This window comes from Betta splendens, chromosome 6, assembly GCF_900634795.4.
Source record: "Betta splendens chromosome 6, fBetSpl5.4, whole genome shotgun sequence".
Taxonomy (NCBI): Eukaryota; Metazoa; Chordata; class Actinopteri; order Anabantiformes; family Osphronemidae; genus Betta; species Betta splendens.
This window is the reverse complement of record NC_040886.2, coordinates 16,943,182-16,961,096: the sequence shown is the minus strand read 5'-3', so window position 1 is coordinate 16,961,096 and position 17,915 is coordinate 16,943,182. Positions and strand designations below refer to the sequence as shown.

The 17,915-nt window shown below is 45.7% G+C and overlaps 2 protein-coding genes across 10 annotated transcripts in view; both read left to right on the top strand.

Annotated features, from left to right (window-relative positions):
- cadps2 (Ca++-dependent secretion activator 2) overlaps positions 1-8,630 on the top strand; it is a 97,887-nt gene extending 89,257 nt beyond the window's left edge. For 7 of the 9 annotated variants that reach the window (XM_029153496.3, XM_029153507.3, XM_029153498.3 and 4 more), the window contains 3 exons: positions 2,935-3,042; positions 6,499-6,603; positions 7,100-8,630. In XM_029153496.3, the coding sequence (XP_029009329.1) occupies positions 2,935-3,042; positions 6,499-6,603; positions 7,100-7,264 (378 nt within the window). In that variant the 3' untranslated portion in view covers positions 7,265-8,630. Of the gene's footprint in view, positions 1-2,934; positions 3,043-4,558; positions 5,081-6,498; positions 6,604-7,099 lie in introns of those variants that run through there. The other 2 variants (XM_055509619.1, XM_055509620.1) reach the window with 1 other exon arrangement.
- Positions 8,631-8,774: 144 nt separating this feature from the next.
- Positions 8,775-17,802, top strand: fezf1 (FEZ family zinc finger 1). The gene is made up of 4 exons (XM_029153510.3): positions 8,775-12,376; positions 13,051-13,185; positions 14,130-14,262; positions 14,758-17,802. Exons 1-4 carry the CDS (start codon positions 11,564-11,566, stop codon positions 14,991-14,993), a joined length of 1,317 nt encoding a protein of 438 aa, XP_029009343.1. The 5' UTR covers positions 8,775-11,563; the 3' UTR covers positions 14,994-17,802.
- Positions 17,803-17,915: the final 113 nt, after the last annotated feature.

The following is a 17,915-nucleotide window of genomic DNA, read 5'->3' as shown; positions in this document are numbered from 1 at the left end:
CTATTTAATAAATTTAGCCAAAACTGGAATGTGATGTATTTGATAGAAAAGTGAGACCACGGCTCTGAGAAGCAGGAAAAGGAGCCCATCCTTCTTCTTTGATTGGATGTTGAAGGTGGTCAGTTGAGCGGAGACGGGTCCGTAGGCGCTGCTGTGGCGCTGAGGCTGAGGCTCCAGGTGCCTCCGTCGTCGGCCGTTACCGGCCCAGCCATTGTCCCAGTGCTGAGCAGGGTTGGACTGGTTCAGTGTGTCTCCCACTGACTCACACGTTCTGCGCTGACGTGTTCGCGCCTGTACGGCCAAGATAGCAGTGACTGACAGCCGCACATGCTCGTATCAAGCATATGCACACTGGCAGAGTAGGAACACAAACATTGGAAGACTCATCATCGTCACTGGCTTCTCACCATTTTCAGTACAACAGGATGCTGCCGGGCCGAGAGGCTCCGTGTCCACCAGCACAAGGGATTCTGGGGGTTAAATGGTTCTGAAGGGTTGAGTCTAAGATCCACTTCTGTTCGTTTTACCTGTAGGTTAAAAAACAATGTGATGCACTTATTGCACCATTATTGTTGGAGAAATATGGTTGTTTTATTTATTTCTTCCCTGAACACTGATCCTCCATCACCGGCTGCAGCAGGAGTGTTGTGTCCGTGCTCCAGCATTAAATCCTTGATTTTTTTTTTTTTCCCCCTGTATTTAAACGCTGTTAACAGTTATTTTAGATTACACAGGACAGGAAATGGGACCGGTGACAGTGTGTAATTACCTGGCATTTCGCTGCCCCCCCTCGTCCACACTAAGCGTTCATTATCGCCTGGCCTCGCTCTTCTTCCCAGCATAAACCCAAACCGCCTAATTTTACGCTCGCACATGATTTTTTTTTTTGTTGTTGTCAAACGCTGACGGCTGACCTTTATCCGGGCGCGGGGGGGGATTATTGGTGTTTGGCTACAAGTGAGGAGACAAAACAGGCAGAGCGTGACAAGCGTGGAGCTGCTCGCATGCGTTTCTCCTTCCTCTCATGTTAAAGTCTTAATCTTGGCGGCTGGAACTGTGCCGGCGTCTCCGATCTGTCAGGCTGCTTTGTCACCTCGTCAGAATGGGAGAAAAGGGAGGTAAATAACTGCGACTAAGCCTTAAGGGGATGGGAGGGAGGGGAGCTGACGGCTCCAGTGACAGCGGGAGCAGCGATATGTTGCCACTGACACACACACGCTCAGGTTTGTTCTATTTAATTTTATAGTTATAATTCCTCCCTTGGTTCTTTAACTTGTTTTCAAAACAATGCATTGAAGATGGACCCCTGAACTGAAGCCTCACGTGTGATAGCAGAATCAGTCCTCCAGTCAACAGACCATAATATCATCTGAGTAAAGTGATTACAGGCTGGTTCGACCTGTTCTCATACATGGAACTCGAGCTGAAGGTGGTTGGACTTGAGTTGGCATCAGTCGGGTAAAAACTTCCTGGATTATCACATTCAGTCTCAGCGATGACATTGACGTCCAACTGCAAACAGCCGTTCTGTCAGCAGTGGGAGAATAGATGTGGATGGGCATGGAAGCCTGCCATGAAAGGGACGGTGCTCCAGATCTGAGGCAACCTGACAAGGCACCGGAAGCGCGCGTGGTCCGATCCGTGATCTGCCAGAACCCCCACGTGTGACGCAGCCGTCGTGGGACCGGCCTCCTGGACTGACTCCACTCTCACATCATCCCTCCTTTCTCCACCATCACGCTACATTAGCCTGCAGCCACGTGACCCGACTTTTAACCCTGCTTTCTGCAGGTTCCACTGCCCGGACCGCAGCTGGTTCCTCTGGTCCCAGTCTGTCACTCACTGTTAGAAGCCGCCAAAGGAGCTGGAGCTGCATCTCTACGTTTGCAGGTTGCTTCACCCTGAAAGTGGGACACTGGTTGGAAGTGGCCGCACACACAAACAGATTTGGTTCTTTTTCCTCTCCTCCGTCGGCGTGTGACCGTTGTTGTTGAGTGAAGGTCATCTTCCAACCTGCCTTTTGCCTTTAAATGAAGCCAGAAGGTTCCTTTTGAGAGTCCCATTTCCTCGCTGTCCGCTGGGGACGTGACGCGCCGCGATCAGCAGCACTGTAGCAGAACAACCGGCCTCCTGGGGCCGACGCACGCCGGCTCAGAGAGAGCGGGTGTGAAAGATGTCAAAGCAATTACAATAAGCATTACAGCTGCAGCCTCCATGACACGGGGAGTGGGACCAACTGGTGTCTGCCCACTCGTGGTTTTCCTCCAGGAAGCAGTGCTGTTGTTGAGCCTAAACCACTGTCCACAATGAAAACACCACATGTGCAGAGAAGGTGTCTGAAAAGGTTATGGATTAGGAGGTCGAGCATGAAATCGTCAAGTTGGACATCGAGTTATGATTGAGCTCTGCAGATGTGAGCTATTTTAAGAGGCTTTAACAGGATCGTTGTCCTCGTCCTGTTTTTTTCTGTATGTGTGAAATCAATTCTTGGTTGTGTCCCTATAAATAGATTTGTGTCTTCTCAAAAGGTTTATTAAAACTTAAAAGAAACACATTTGGAAATAAAATTAAATAAAAAAATTAGGAAGAAGAATGAACCTGAACTTGAACTGACAAATTGGATAAAAGTACTTAATTTACTTAATACTGCTGAAGATCAATAGAGCGAAATAATAAGTAAAATGGTGATTTGGCCAAAACCAAAGGTGAAACTCAGTTTAAGTGACCTCCAGATACAAATGGTGTGAATGAAAAGTAAAACTTAAACAAAAACAAACTACCTCGTGCGTCTCAGCATTAAGGAGTCTGTTCCTCTGGCTGTGGTGACACTTCATCGTGTTTTGTGTCGTCTGTGTGGCTGATTGAAGAGCAGATTGAAGCTGCACCTCCGCCCTGTCGCCCGCCTTCATGCCGGTCTGTGCTCTCTCCCTGCAGAAACCAGGCATGGATCTGGCCGACACCTACATCACCTTCGTGCGACAGAACCAGGACATCCTGCGAGACCGCGTCAACGATGAGCTCTGCATCGAGACGATTTTTGATGTGAGTTTAGTGGGTTACATCAGCATGCGAAGCGTTTAGCTCATCTAACTATATTATAATAGTGCTTAACCTTTCAGCTGTGTACACAAGGCTGACTTCAAAGGTGAAACAGGAACTGCAACAGTTGTATAAAAATACAATGAATTAGAGAAACCATTCACCTCCTACTGGGTTTAGATGAGGAGCTGACGTCAGGCGGTTATTATTCCACACTAGTGGCATTTAACTGCGAGTGACATTTTCATATTCCAGACAGTGATCATTGTGTTTGTGTAAGAATCCACTGCTCCAGTTTTCAAGCAGCAGCAGGTCTTTTCGAGGCTGAACACACAGAGCGCTTCTGTTGACCCGTTTATCACTTAGTAAACGCACAGAGCCGTGGACTCGCTCTGCGGGAGCTGAAAACACCTGCACCTTTACATCCATCCATCCATCTATCCGTCCCACGCCGCCGTTCTCCTCGCGCCGCCCCAGGCGCCGGGTTATGGGAATATTTCAGCACGGAGTTGTCAAACACGCCCCAGCTGACTGCCGCGAGTGGGTGCGGCGGGCATGGCAGCAAAGGCCTCGGCCACATTAGCGATGCGAGGCTGCGTGATGGATTTCTGCAGCCCGCTGCCTCCTGAGGGTTCGGGAGCCGGAGCCGGGGCTCAAGCTGCGCTGGGCTGCTTTGTGTGCGTGTGCGTGTCTGTTGAGGAGGTGGGCTTGAGGAGAATGAGTCTAATGGAGCTCACAAGCGCCCAGTCATGTGCCGAGGAGGAGGGTGGCGGTGGGAGCGCCTCCGCTCAGCCCTTCAGCGTGAACACACACACGTACAGTCTGATACCGAAGCTGAACCCGCACACGCAGCCGCGGCGGCTGCAGCGTTTCGGACGCGCACTCGCTTCGTTTCTGTCAAAATTGCTGGCGGCTCCTTTCGATGCTGTCCCACTGCGACGCGCTGAGGAACGGGCCGTAAACACTCACTCCAGGATTCTTTTGTCTCTGTTTGCGTGAAGAGCTCGCTGGGAGCGTCTTTGTTTGGATGAGGAGCGTGAAACATGCCCTCACACACTCCATCCTGCTCACACGAGGAAGCAGATGACGAAGGACGAAAGCTGGAGGCTGGAAGAAAAACGCTCCGCTTCAGGGTTTTCAACCAAAACATGAAAGAAGTCAAATGGGGTTAAACTTAATCTATAGAAACACATTTACATTACATTTTAGGCCTCTGCTTAAAGAAGACAACAAACAAACATGTTGAGGTTATTTCAACGACAGCATCAGGGTGATCAAAATAAAAAAATTGCTCCGTTTTTATTTAAAATTTTAATAATTAAAAGTCTTAATTTAACTTCACTTTATTTCAAAAGCCAGGATGACATAATTACCCCCCCCCCTCACTGTGCAGCCACTGTTTCCTGACAGCTCTAATGCAAACCCCCTCCCTCCCCCACATTTTCCCTCCATCTGTTTTCTCTCTCATCTTCTAATCGGTTCAATTAAGGAGCGTCTTCATACTCAATTTCCACGACAGGTAACGGGGCGTGCGAGACCGTCAGGCGGCTGATTAGAGGAGGGAGGCATGGAAAAAAGAAGAACGGAGAAATCATCACGCGAGCAGCAAATAACATGGAGTCATTTTAAGATGTTGAAGCATCTGTTAACTGGGAGTGTGAGGTGACTGCCAGACAAGCTGATTAGCATAGAACTGGAGCCCAGCAGAAACGTATTGAGAGGAGGAGAAGCCATGGAGGAAGGAGGGAGAAGCAGACCCGCAGCCCAATGAAAGCCAGTACATAACAGGAGTTAGGATGAGGATACGTTAATGAGCTCCTGTTATGAATTAGCCAAAGGCAAATAAAAGCATGTTAAAGAATGATCAAATACTATTCCTTTCATACTCATCACACTCATTCTGACAATGTGCGTTTATGAAGTATGTTTCCTTTTGTCTGTCACACTTCTGCTCTATTTCAGTGTTTTATTACATATAATTCCTTATTTAAATGTGCTTCAGGTCTTTCTTTACAAACATTAAACAAAAAGCTGAACAGTGTGTGGCTCGTTTGACTGATTGTAATGGAAATGAGTCTAGTGTTAGAACAGCAACAGAAGCAAAAGGTGGTTTCATTATGATCTCATCTTTATACGTTCAACACTTAGTGAAGTATTTCCTGAATCCTCTTCTCATCATCCAGATCAATTGGTAACAGCAACTTGGCTGCTTCATCCATTAAAATGAAATAAAACAACTCCAAATGCGTAAAATTCAGAAATGAAAGGTTTTGCAGTGTTTTGTGGGTGAAGTTCCCCTTCCGGTCATAAACAGCGTCATAAATAAATGGTCGCGCAGGGTCCAAAACTGCATGGCCGGTCTCGACGGTAACGACTGAGCAAAAACTGCTCAGGTCAAAGGTCAGTCTCACAATGCACAGAATGCGACATTACCGTGACCCCTGAATTATCACAGACATATTTTGGCTTTTCTGAAGTACATGAAATAACGTTTGGCCTGTTTTTTTCTCTCTCCCGTCGGAAGGTAATTATAGTCGTCGTCGGTGTGAAATTAAGTTTGCCGGCGGCTCTTAAAGCAGATCTAAATATTATGGGTCATTACTGTGTCACAGCAATTTCTCAAGGCATTCTTGTTGGACTGGTAACTAAATGAAGCCACCCGATGTGTGCATTTACCAGGTTTGCACTGAATGCTGGTGTACGTGTGGCTCCCTGCAGCTGTGCTCGTGCTGGAGCTCTGTATGCTACGAGCAGGTTTAATGTTTGCTGCCTTTTGACTCCCCGCGGAGCCGTGAACCCGTGGCCCCATGCGCAGCATTCAGGAGTTTTCCAGTAAATTGCTGCCTTTGAATAACAAAATGTTTTAGCTTCTGTGAGTTGCTACACATCCTTTAACCTTGTGTGGTGTCATACGTGCGATTGAAGCGAAGCGCCGCACGCTGCCGCTGTGCAAATGGCGATTGTGAGCTCCCTGGAAAGCGCGGCCGCAGACCGTTCCTGTGCAAGAGCAGCCGCAGCACCATTATCATAATGTTCTTTTTGTTCAGGGCCTAATGAAGCTGCTTTCATCTGGGTTCTGTACAGACCTGAGGTCACAAGCTCCAAACCCAACGCGTTATTGAGAATCATGTGCCATATGTGCAGCCGCGGCTCAATAGGCTGCGTGTGATCACGTCCAGTGATGCTGACGTGACGCCTGGTTTGTCTTATGGAACTCACGTTTACAGCGTTACCTCAAATCTGTCTCTGAGCATCAAAGTAACTGCCTTCAGGTTCGGCACGAACGTCTTCCTGGACTCGAGGATCATCCGATTTGATGGTCAAAAGTTCAACGTCACTGTGTAAAAGTTCAATAATCCAGATTACTTTGTAGAAACTTTGTTTAGAGGTAAAGTAAAATGAACCGTGGATATCGTAGTAAAACACTTGGATGATTTTTTTTTGTTTTGTTTCCCACAGCAATGGTACACAAACTCCATGAAGGCCGTGTGCGTTTGGCTGACAGATCGATTGGACCTGAAGCTCCACACGTACCAGCTGAAAACGCTCATCAAGATCGTGAAGGTGAGTAAATCTGATCAGCGCTGTCTGTGGCTTCAGCTGCTATGACTGGATAATGTCACTGAACGCAACCGCAGATCGTGGCTTATTTGTGCAGGAGCTGTCCTCATATTAAAACAGAAACATTAAAACGCGTCCTTGAAAGCAGCAGCATAATTGCAAAAAGGTGGTGAATCAAAAGCTGCTCAGCTGCTCCTCTTCACCGCTTTTGCCTTTTCTTAGCTCACAAATGTACAGAAATACGCGAGTTTGACTTTAAAGCGGCGAGATGAGGACAGATAATGGCGTTTAGAAGGTAAAAACCCCCGAAGCGACGCTTCAGTCTTCCTCCCAGAGCCGTGAAAGGCTCCACGCGTCCTTGAGCCTCGTTGGCGCTTTTGTTCCTCCGCGCCGAACGCCCGCCTCCTCCTGCAGCGTCGTGCATTCCTAAGATCCGTTCTGTTTTCTCACCTCTCCCCCTTCAACCCGCCCCCCGATCACCCCCCTCCAACTTTGACAGAAAACCTACCGCGACTTCCGGCTGCAGAGCGTCCTGGACGGAACGCTGAACAGCAAGAGCTACGAGACCATCTACAAGCGGCTGCTGATGGAGGAGTCCATGGCCTCGGTGGGCGACGGCCTGCAGGGCATCAGCATGAGGGACAGCGACGAGGAGGACGACTAGGAACCCTCCTCCCCTCTGTCTCTCTCTGCTTGATCGCCCCCTCCCCAGATCAGGACCTGCTCCCCATTGTCTTATGAAACACCTATACAAATATCTAAGTTGATAATGAAGTCGCTGATGCAAAACCGATGAGGCTTCGTAACATCAGGATACGCTGTTGTGTTGTTGGTCTCACGCAGCTCAGTTTAACAATAAATGAAACCAAAAGATTATTTGATGGTAGTTAAAATATTAGTTAAGCTCATGATAAATAGTAAAAGTTTGACTGTAGGCACACTTTTTTCCTCTAAATGCTAAAAGAACAAGACGTTTAAGCTGTAATGAGTGAAACAGGTGAGAGCATTCGGTGGGTGTCAGCCATTGATACAGGTCCTGATCGGGGAGGTGGAGCCTCCAGGTAGTGACACACACCCGCTATCGACCCCACAACGCGTTACGACATAGACGTCCAGACTGAATGTACAGCAGAGGACGTGGAGGCGCCCCCTCCACACGCAGCCATATCCTGATTGATGTCACTCTGTACAGCAGAGCCCACGGCACCGTCCTGTCGCGTCCCCACCGGTGTCGCCTGTGGAATGCGTTAGCAGCAGCTCGGTGATTAACTCCCAGTCTCTGGGGCGAAGCTTTGAGTCTGAGTGAAAGCGTCGCTGAGCGTTTTCCAGACGAACGATGAACATGATGCTGAGCGTTCCTTTGGCCTTATGTCGTCTACTGAGGCAGGGAACCTCATGTAGATGTAGAAGAGGCGGATGATTGTCGGCCGTTAGGCGTCTGTACCCGTTTCTGCTGTGTTTTCTAAACATTGAGGTTCTGTAGCTCAGAATGTGTCCAGTGCCAACGATGCCGCCGGTCCAGAAGCGACGCAGGAGGAAACGCTGTAGCTGTAGCTCTGCTCGTCTCTGTTCTGTGATGTTTACTGTTGTGAAGACTGACGTGGAGCGGTCCGGTCCGGTCACACTGCCTGCCCTGAATCACACCCAGCCTCGGTCAAGGCTGCCAGCGTGCCATCGAGCAGACGAGGCCTGCACCTTCTGGACGCCTCAAAAGAACCCGGAGACTCTCTCTTTTTTTTTTTTTTTTTTTTTTTTTATCTGATAGGATGCGAGTAGTCGAGTGTCTCGTCGCTGCTGTTCCGTCGTCCGCCGCCGTCTGTTTACGTGCTGTTTAATGAAGTTTACCTGTAACAGTGTAGGCCTCCAGTCGACCGTGTGCAACAACCTGCTGTCTGTTCTGTCCGCTCCGGTTTGTGTCAGTGCAGGACAAAAGGACAATAATCTATATCAAGTATATTTATATCGTCTGATTGTGCGCCTGTTTTCTTCAGGTGGCTGATAAGTGTCGCTATTAAAGTGTTTTTAAAGCACGTGTGAGTTGTGGGTTTTTAATCGCTCATCATTAAATCAATGTCAGCCTGAAGACTTAGGTTAAAACTATGAGGTTGCGTTGAGTGAATCCTGTCAATGTGAAGAATGAACGTTCTCCTCTTGGTTCCAAAGCTCCCGCCTGAAAATTAGCTCCTGCCAACATTTTGTATTTTTGTTTGATGTTTTCTTAAAATTTGGTTATTAGAAAACGTAATAAAATACTTGATTGGTTTTAGTTTTAATGAGGGAAATCTGATGTGCAAAGTTTTCTTACATTTTGTCGGAAGCCAAGACAGAACCTTTGTCTTTAGAACTTCGGCCGGGTTTGGTGCTGAACCGGGCCTGCACAGACCCACTATTGGGTCGGGATGATGAGAGGAGCCGGAGCGGCTCCACTCATACTCTAAACTCCAGCGTTCCACCTAAATTAACAATCTAATTGAGATACCAGCCTTTCCAGTTTGGCTGAACTGTGTTGTCAGGTTTGGGCAAAATTGGATTGAAATATAACTTTTTCTATGGAGGAATTGTTTAAACCAGTTCTCAAAAAGAAAATAAATACTTTTACTTAGTCATTGTAAAAGATAGTATTCATGCAGTTTGTCTTGTTTTGTCCTGAGGTGTAACAGTTAGGTATTTATGCATACTGTACAGTCAACATAATATTTAGAATAATTTAAAACATTATATTCATGACTTTTATTAAATACCCAGAGCAACTATGAACGAGATCCCAGAGGGTTTTACGAGTGTTCTGCTCCTTGTTTTATACTAAATGATTCTGTACATTGGAGGCTGTTCAGCTCTTTGTTCTGGTGCAATTAATAATTTAAGACGCCATCGCCTTAATCACCTGAGCAGTTTTCAATGATGAACCTTAAAAGCGTCAACTCTTTATTCCACCTCATCCGTGGCGTTTTAAAAGGCTTTAAAGAGGCTCGGTTCGCTGGAATCTGGCTGGAATCCATCAGCATCCATCCATCAGCTGATGTTTTCTCTCTGTGAAGCATCCTGTGGGTCCAGGTCTGCTCAATCATTTTAATAGCAATAATTATTTGGCAATGACAGTTAATTCTAAATGTTTACATCAATTGCGCAAACATGAGAATGATAACAATAATTAGAGATTTAAACCAAAAGATAAATGTAATGACATTTACAAATGTAACATTTTAAACCAAACTAAAAGAACCCGAATTAAAAAACTTTAAAGCCACAGGCATATATGATATATATAGATATATAGATTTATATAGATAGATATAGATAGATATATAATGTGCTGAAATATTTCCAGTTTAGTTTACATTATTGTACATTACTGTTACATATTTGTTGGTAGCGAGCAGCTGGCTCCTCTAGTATTTAACATTCACTGCTTTTTACAGTCGTGCTGTGTTCAGCCCGTTTTGAGCGCTTATATGTGCGCACAGCGTTGTTGCACCCGTGAGACCTTTCTCACTGCTAATGATTGTGACGAAGACATCAAAAAGTGTTGACACTGTAATTATGAAAATAAATAATGAAGCATTTAAAAAAACAAGACGCTGAAGAGAAAAGAGGAAATAAAACAGAAGGAGAAAAATCCATTACTTATAACGAATACGTCTGCAACATCTCCATTTCTATAAAAACAAATAGTGGTCGGTTCAGGAGTCTGTTAAATACATGAATGGATTTTCTGGAAATTTTATTTGAAGATTTTTTTACGACCGTTAAAAAACCGTTAAAATGTCCCATGAGGCCAAAATCACTTTCTCTGATTTAGCAGCATCACGTTTCAATTTACGCTGAATATGTATGTTGTATTACAGTGAGTGTAATTTATATGCAAGTTGTGTTTATCGAGAACTCGATCCGATTTTCACTTTTAGATATTTTTTTCCCTTTTAGCTCCAGATTTTTCATTGTTATTTAAAGTATTCCTTTATTAACGCAGAAAAATAACCTTGATTTTCGAACAGTCTCTACTGTAGTGACTGGGTGTTTCCTGCTCTCGGGCCTCGGAGTTCATTTCTACCAAGTGTTATTAAAATAACCAGCTGTCCTTTTTGAGCGACGTTGTGCTTTTGGGTGGAGGTCCGTCCCCTCGTCCTGTAGAATGTGCGTCTCTGCCCGCTGAGTTTTATACAAAGTGCGTAAAGATGCGGGTAAAAGGCAGTGCGTGATGAGGGCAGAGCGTCTCCGTCTCGGTGTTTCTCAGTGGAGAACTGGCTACAAGGGGCTTTAATGCCGCGGGTGGGTTTTGGCCACCGACGAGCTTCTGCGTGAAAGAGGAAGAAAGGCGCTCGAGGCAGCGCGTGTCATTCACGGACGCACAGCTGAGATCCATGACTTCTAATCCATTTTCTGCGCAATATCGACGGTTCGGTTTCCGTGTAGAGTTCAGCCACATGACAGCTCCGTCGCCCCTGAACCGTGCGTAAAGGGGCTGGGTTTCAGCAGCCACAGCGCGTCCAAATCTGATCTGAAACTCTGACCGCTGCGCCTATGGCGTCTGCGAATTAAAAAAATGATGTCATGCGAAGCCACAAGGGGACCTGGGATTTACCAGATACCTTCCAGTTGAGCAGGAGTCCTGCCAAGTAAAGGACAGCCTCCTCCTCCTCTCCTCCTCCACTTCCAGCAGCGACAAGTGCACACAAACGACGGAGGAGAATTGAGCAAATTATCTGCTTTCCGTCCACCTGCCTGGACGGTAACGATTGGCGACGTCCCGGCTCCTCGCACGCCGCCATCGAGCGAGCCGCAGCCGCCCCTTGATTGTCGTCAGTAAGTGATAGGAGCGGGGCAGGTGATCTGGAGGGAGGGAGGGAGGGAGGGAGGGAGGGAGCCCCGGCACAGGATGCCCTTTCCCGCGGGCCGGTGAGGACTCGCACCGACCCCCGGCTTCTCCCCAGCAGCTTCTCGTCGTCCTGCGGTTGATGTGGAGATGATGGACGGTCCTCTTCGCCGCCCAGCGGGGGTCCTCGCCTCCCCCCCGGCTTCTGGGAGCCAGCCCGCCGGCTCTGACACGCTCACCTCCGGCGGCGGCGGCGGCAGCAAACCTCTGGCGTTCTCCATCGACCGGATTATGGCCAGGACGCCCGAACCCACCAGGTCGATACCGCTCCCCGGCTGGTTCCAGTCCGCGCCCGTGGGGAAACCAGACGCGTGTCCGTCCTCGCTGCATTGCATGATCCCGCTGGTGCCGCTCGGTTACGAGCCGGGCCACCGGCTCAGCATCACCGGGCTGGAACCGGGCCACATCGACGCCTCGTCTCTCGCCGCTCCCGCAGACTTTCTGGGCTTTGGGCTGAACTACAAGAACCAGCAGGAGGAGTCCGCCGTGAGCCAAACCGCGGGCCAGTACAAACTTTTCAGACCCCGCGTGGTGAACCAGTCCTTCCCCACCATGGGCACCGTGTGCTACTTGAACTGCGGCGGGGACGGCGGCGCGTGCCCGCCGCCCGCCGGCCTCGTCAACCTGCACCCCATGGCGTCGTACCTGCTCAGCGCGCGGCACAAGGCTTTGATGGCGGAGAAGGGCAAGCCGGGCCTCCAGCAGGCCGCAGAGCGGTACCCGGGGTCCGGGGTGCAGGCGTTCAAGGAGCTGTCCCAGAGCCAGATCCAGCACTACATGAAGGAGCGGGACCAGATCCTCACGGACACGCTCTTCAAGGGCTCCGCGGCGGCGGCGGCGCGTCTGAGCGGCTCCTGTCCCGGTAACAAGCCCAAGGTTTTCACCTGTGAAGTCTGTGGCAAGGTGAGTCCCGGTTCGCCCCGGTTCGCCCCGGTTCGCCCCGGTTCGTCCCGCCTCCGCTGCGGGCGCGAATCCCAGCGGACTCCGGAGCGCAGGAGGCCGCTCGAAATGCCTTCCATTAAAGATTACATTTTTATTTTAAAATTCGAAAAGCAACGTAAACGACAATTGTCACACCAGTGGCCAGGGGGCGAAATTATCAAATCCAAGTGGAAAAAATACCTGGTGAATACTTGCTTCCACTTTAGAGGATAATTTTAGCAAAAAGATTCGATTTAGACGATTGTGCCTTAAATTGATGATGGAAATTGGTCATCAACGCTTTAGACTCTTATGTTAAAATGTTTGTTTCTTTGTTGGGACCAAACACGTTATTCAGGAAATAATCCTCCTTTTATCCTACACATCATTATTCCCTCATGGATTAAATTTTATTTGGGAAGAGTCTTTAAAATTAACTCAGATTTTTGTTTTCTTTGCAAACCATTGGATTCTTGCACAATAATCTCCTGATGGACAAGTTGGTGTTTTATTTATTATTAGCCCTATTTTCATCTGAAAGCACAGGTTTGAACCAAATGTCAAATTGAATTCTTTCTCTTTTCGGTTTCCAGTATAAAATGTGTATTGTATTTTGTTAACTTATCCCGATGCACCGTTTGTTTCTGCATTTCCAGGTGTTTAACGCGCACTATAACCTGACACGCCACATGCCCGTGCACACCGGCGCGCGGCCGTTTGTGTGTAAAGTTTGCGGAAAAGGCTTCAGACAAGCAAGCACGCTGTGCCGGCACAAAATAATCCACACTCAGGTACGAGCTAAGCTTATTATACACACGAAATATGAATATTTTTATTAAATGTATTTTATTACTGAATCGTATCAAATGCATTTTCAAAAATACATTGTACCGCTAACGTTAATAACGTTTTACTTTTCTATGCACCGTTGCTGGTTTGTGGTCCCTCAAAACCATATAAGCAGGAAACAATAGTCATATTGATCATTTTACTATTGATTTAGAACAGAAAAATATTTTTGCGAGCAATAGAACACTTAACATTATTACACGACAGTGTAAATAAGACGAATTTGCATTTGAAACAACAATTTCGGCGTCTGAAAAAAACAGTCGTTAATTTTTTTCATAATTTAAACTGTTTTGTTTATTATGTTTAACAATAAAAATATTTTACTCGAGTAATAATTAGCTCAGTTGTAAAGCGAGCATAACTATTTGTTTTAAGAAACAAATATTTTTTAAGGTATAAACATGAAAATATTTTAAAAGTATTTATATTAATATTAAATATTTACTCTTTTATCATATTTCTAAAAGTGAACTGAAGTGTAATAAATGAAAACTAAATTAACTGTAAAGATTATTAAAACCCCACTTCATGGTTCCCTTTCTTGGGACATGAACATTTAATTTGTGATATTACGAAGGCTTTAATATGATGATTTTTTTCTAAATCATTTTCGTTATTTCCTAATTTTTTTGAGTTAATTGAGATGATTTTGTTGTGTTTGAGCTCCTCCTGTGGCGCCACAGGTGTCATGCAGCATTGGGATATCAACTCCAGAAGATCTGGATAAAATTACAATAAATCAAGTGTATTTTTGTGAAAAATAAGTTTAAAAAATATATCTCTACGTCTATAATGGTGTGTTTGAACGCCTTCCTGTCTTTACGTCATGTGTGGTCTTGTTTTGCTTTTGAGTGATTTTCATTTCCCTTTTTCTGTTTTAAAGGAAAAGCCGCATAAGTGCAACCAGTGCGGAAAAGCTTTCAACCGCAGCTCCACCCTTAACACGCACACGCGCATCCACGCGGGGTACAAACCGTTCGTGTGCGAGTTTTGCGGCAAAGGATTTCATCAGAAAGGTGAGAAACGTGACCCTTCAACCTCTTTGATTCCAACTTTTTTGTAAAGTGGATGATGCGTTTATCTATAACACATGATTTATAAATAAATCATATAGGACACACGTTGGGTCCTGAAAGTGAGGTACTTTTCATTTTGCTTAACATTTGCATAAACCTTTATTTTTGCAGCTAAAATTATTCTCTTTAATAGATTCTGACTCCGAGCCAAATTTAAATAAAACCAGATCCATTAATAAATAAATTTCTATTGAGGGGATGGGAGGAAAAGTCAGATGCAGGACAACAGCTTTAAGATTTATTTATAGGAGATTTATTTAGAGTTGACCTGTTGACTGACAGTCAAGAACCGAATGCCTTTGGATCAACAACATACTTCAGCTGCTACTCTTATGTTGTGTTAATTGTGTGACACAACAGAGAATTTTAATGTGACTCTGGAGGTTTTATTGCATTTTGCCCTGAACTGATGTCCCGTCCTCCGACTCTCCACAGGAAACTATAAGAACCACAAGCTGACGCACAGCGGCGAGAAGCAGTTCAAGTGTACGATCTGCAGCAAGGCGTTCCACCAGGTGTACAACCTCACCTTCCACATGCACACACACAACGACAAGAAGCCCTTCACCTGCCCCACCTGTGGGAAGGGCTTCTGCCGGAACTTTGACTTGAAGAAACACGTGCGGAAGCTGCACGACCCGGCCGGGTCGCAGTCGCCGCCCCAGGCCTGAGGCCCGAGGCCCGAGGCCCGAGGCCCGAGGCCCGAGGCCGGGTCCCGCCTGAACACGAACTGCCCTGGAGCCGCGACCTCCCATCACGATGAAAACCCGGTCCAGTTAAGACACATTCATGATCTTCTGTCGGTGTCAGGAAGGATATTTTTTCACAAATTATAGTAATTAACGACTTTATGTTCATAAATATAATATGTTCTGTGCTTTGTTCCCTCAAATCGGTGATTCTTTCCCTTTATAATTTATTAAGCCTCCCGGCGTCTCTGAATCCTTCTGTCTTTTGTAACCATAGCGATTCTGAAAAAATTCCTTCACTTCCCATCACGTGTTTTGTTTAAACCTGAGACCTTTGAATCCAGACAGCCTCAAATTAGAAATAAGTCCATCACAATGCAAACTCTGTGAAGTCACTCTGGTGCTTTTGTTGCCTCTAATTAGTTTTTCTAAAATTCTAAATTGCAGCCATTTCTAAAGCAGCTGAAGGAGACTGATCGTGTTCTGAGAGTTCACTGTTTCTGACCCTGGACTAGATACAATGACTATGTGAGTTTAAACCCACAGCGTTTGGAACCTGGAGCTTCAGTAAACTAACGCTTATCCTATAAAATAATTAGTGAAAGATTTTTTTTTTAAATTAATTTGAGGGCAAGTGTTTAGAGTGAACAAACCCAAAATCGACATTCTGACTTTGGCCCTACATCAAATCTGCAAGACTCCGATGAGTCGGAGCCTGAAAGGTTCTAACATGAAGAGGACGATTTCCATGTGTACATTTGTGAAGTGCACCGCCTCTGAACAAAGCACCAGCCCGTGATGATAAACCACATCCTGACTACAGCCCTGCTGCAAATGGACTATGAAGTGAACACAGTTTTCTGCCTGGGCTCATTTTAGATATTAAGAGAAATTCATTTGATTGGTCCCGTAAACTCAATTTGCATTTTCCACGTAATAAATAATAACAAACACCACATTCAGTGTTTTACTGTGACTGCTGCCCAGAAGAAAAAAGGGAAAACCACATCCTCACCACCTTTGAGCCTGTTCACCTCTATCCTTTAAACTTGACTTTCAAAAAAAAGAAGCCATCAGGACCTTTGCTAACGCCGACAGGAGCTGCAGCAGCCCCTCGGACCGAGCTGAACCTCTGACCTCTGACCCCTCTGGACACTGCGGCTCCTTTGTCTCTCCCAGCTCTTGTTGACTGAGGATGAACTGAAGTGATCATTACGAGTCATCAGTCACTAGTTTGGATTTTCTTTCGGTTGCATCTCGGGATGTGAGAGTGATGAACTCTGAGACCAGAGGTGAAATGACAGATCTGAGCAGATTTTATTGTGAAAAACAGGATTTATAAAGCAACGCTATGATGTTCTAGAGTTTCCTCATCATAAAGACCAGAACAAACCCAAACCACTGACAGGCTTCATTACCGAAACACTCACTGGGTTATTTTGAGTCTACCCCACATACTTTACACCCTCCTGCTGACACAAAGACAAATATAGATGATAGCACCAACAATGTCCTCCCACAGACAGTACCATACAATATAGTGCATACAGTACAAAATGCAATGTGCTGTGATGCAGTGCGATACTGTGAGATGTCGTTTGCAGTGAGTAAAACGGTGCAAAACCAAAAATTAACACTTCTCTTATGTTCAGTATCCAGATGAGTTATAGCTCCACAATCATAAACAATCGAATGTGAGCTTTGGTTTAACTTTAGTTGATGCCAACTGGAAACTGATGTCATGCAGGACACAGTGATGGGTCAGTTTGCACTGACGTTCGTCTCGCACCTGAAAGCAGCACAGTCCAAACACCCAATGCTCCTCTGCGCAGCGTGACTGGAGCGGGACCAGAACAGAGTGGTGCGTGCCTGGAGGCAGCACAGGCTGTTTGTGCAGCTCCTCGCTAAAAGTTGTGAACCGATCGGGTGAGGAGTCGATTGTGTTGTTTACTAAAGCAGACGCCGCTGCAGCACAGCGTGACACCAGTCTGGTCCCGGTTCCAGACTCCAGGAGAAGCAGGAGCTGCTGCAGCGTTCAGACTTGATTGGTGTCTATTATTTTAGTGGAAACGGTTGCAATATTTCAGCCTTTCCTTTCATTTCATAATACAGGTGTGTTTAATGACTTTACTGAGTGGAGTCAGTTCTGCTGCCTTTATAGAACTCACCAGGCTCAAGACTTACTCCAGTCATGATAAACTCTAATAGTCATCAGGACAAATTTGAATCCTTGAAAAACTTCATTACTGGTATTTCATTGGAGATTTCAGTCAGTACTACGTCCAGTACTAAGTAGCCTTAATGACAGCTTTGGTTCCGTTTAATGGATTTCCCTGTAAGTTCCCACCCACTGAGTCAATATCTGATAACAGTGTTGAAAGATAATCCATCTGTTCAGTTTAAACATCCAACACATCTCTGTTGTCATGTCTTCTTATCTCTGGTTCTGACGGATTTAAAAAAAAAACACTGAAGCTTTTTCTCTACTAGTTAATTTGTTGATGATTTTATTTTCAGTCTCAGGATTATTGTAAAAAGTGTTTTATGATATTTATTTTAAATTGTGCCACTAACTTAAAGAAAACAGCAGAATGCGCTGATACGTGAAGGAGGAAAAAAACCTTGTTTGTCTTGGACCTTTTGCTGCTCAGAAAACCGAACATGGCCTCCAGCAAAATGGTCAATAAAGTCAACTGTGTGTGCGCCACTTCTTCCAAACTATTCTTTGAATACATTAACACACTGATTGCATGTGATGGAGGAAAATTATAAATAAATATTTTTATTTATATTTTGGGGTTTGCATTATTTCAAGATTAGAGAGTAATAAACTCAGAAAACAAACTAGTTATGGTTTTGTCTCTTAACTAAAAACAACAAAAAACAAATATATGAATCATTTGC

What these genes read in the sequence shown, in the direction of transcription:
- fezf1 (XM_029153510.3), top strand. Translation starts at nt 11,564, where the DNA reads ATGATGGACGGTCCTCTTCGCCGCCCAGCGGGGGTCCTCGCCTCCCCC. An exon ending in ACAAAATAATCCACACTCAG is followed by an intron (nt 13,186 to 14,129) that starts GTACGAGCTAAG and finishes TCTGTTTTAAAG; the next exon opens with GAAAAGCCGCATAAGTGCAA. An exon ending in CAAAGGATTTCATCAGAAAG is followed by an intron (nt 14,263 to 14,757) that starts GTGAGAAACGTG and finishes GACTCTCCACAG; the next exon opens with GAAACTATAAGAACCACAAG.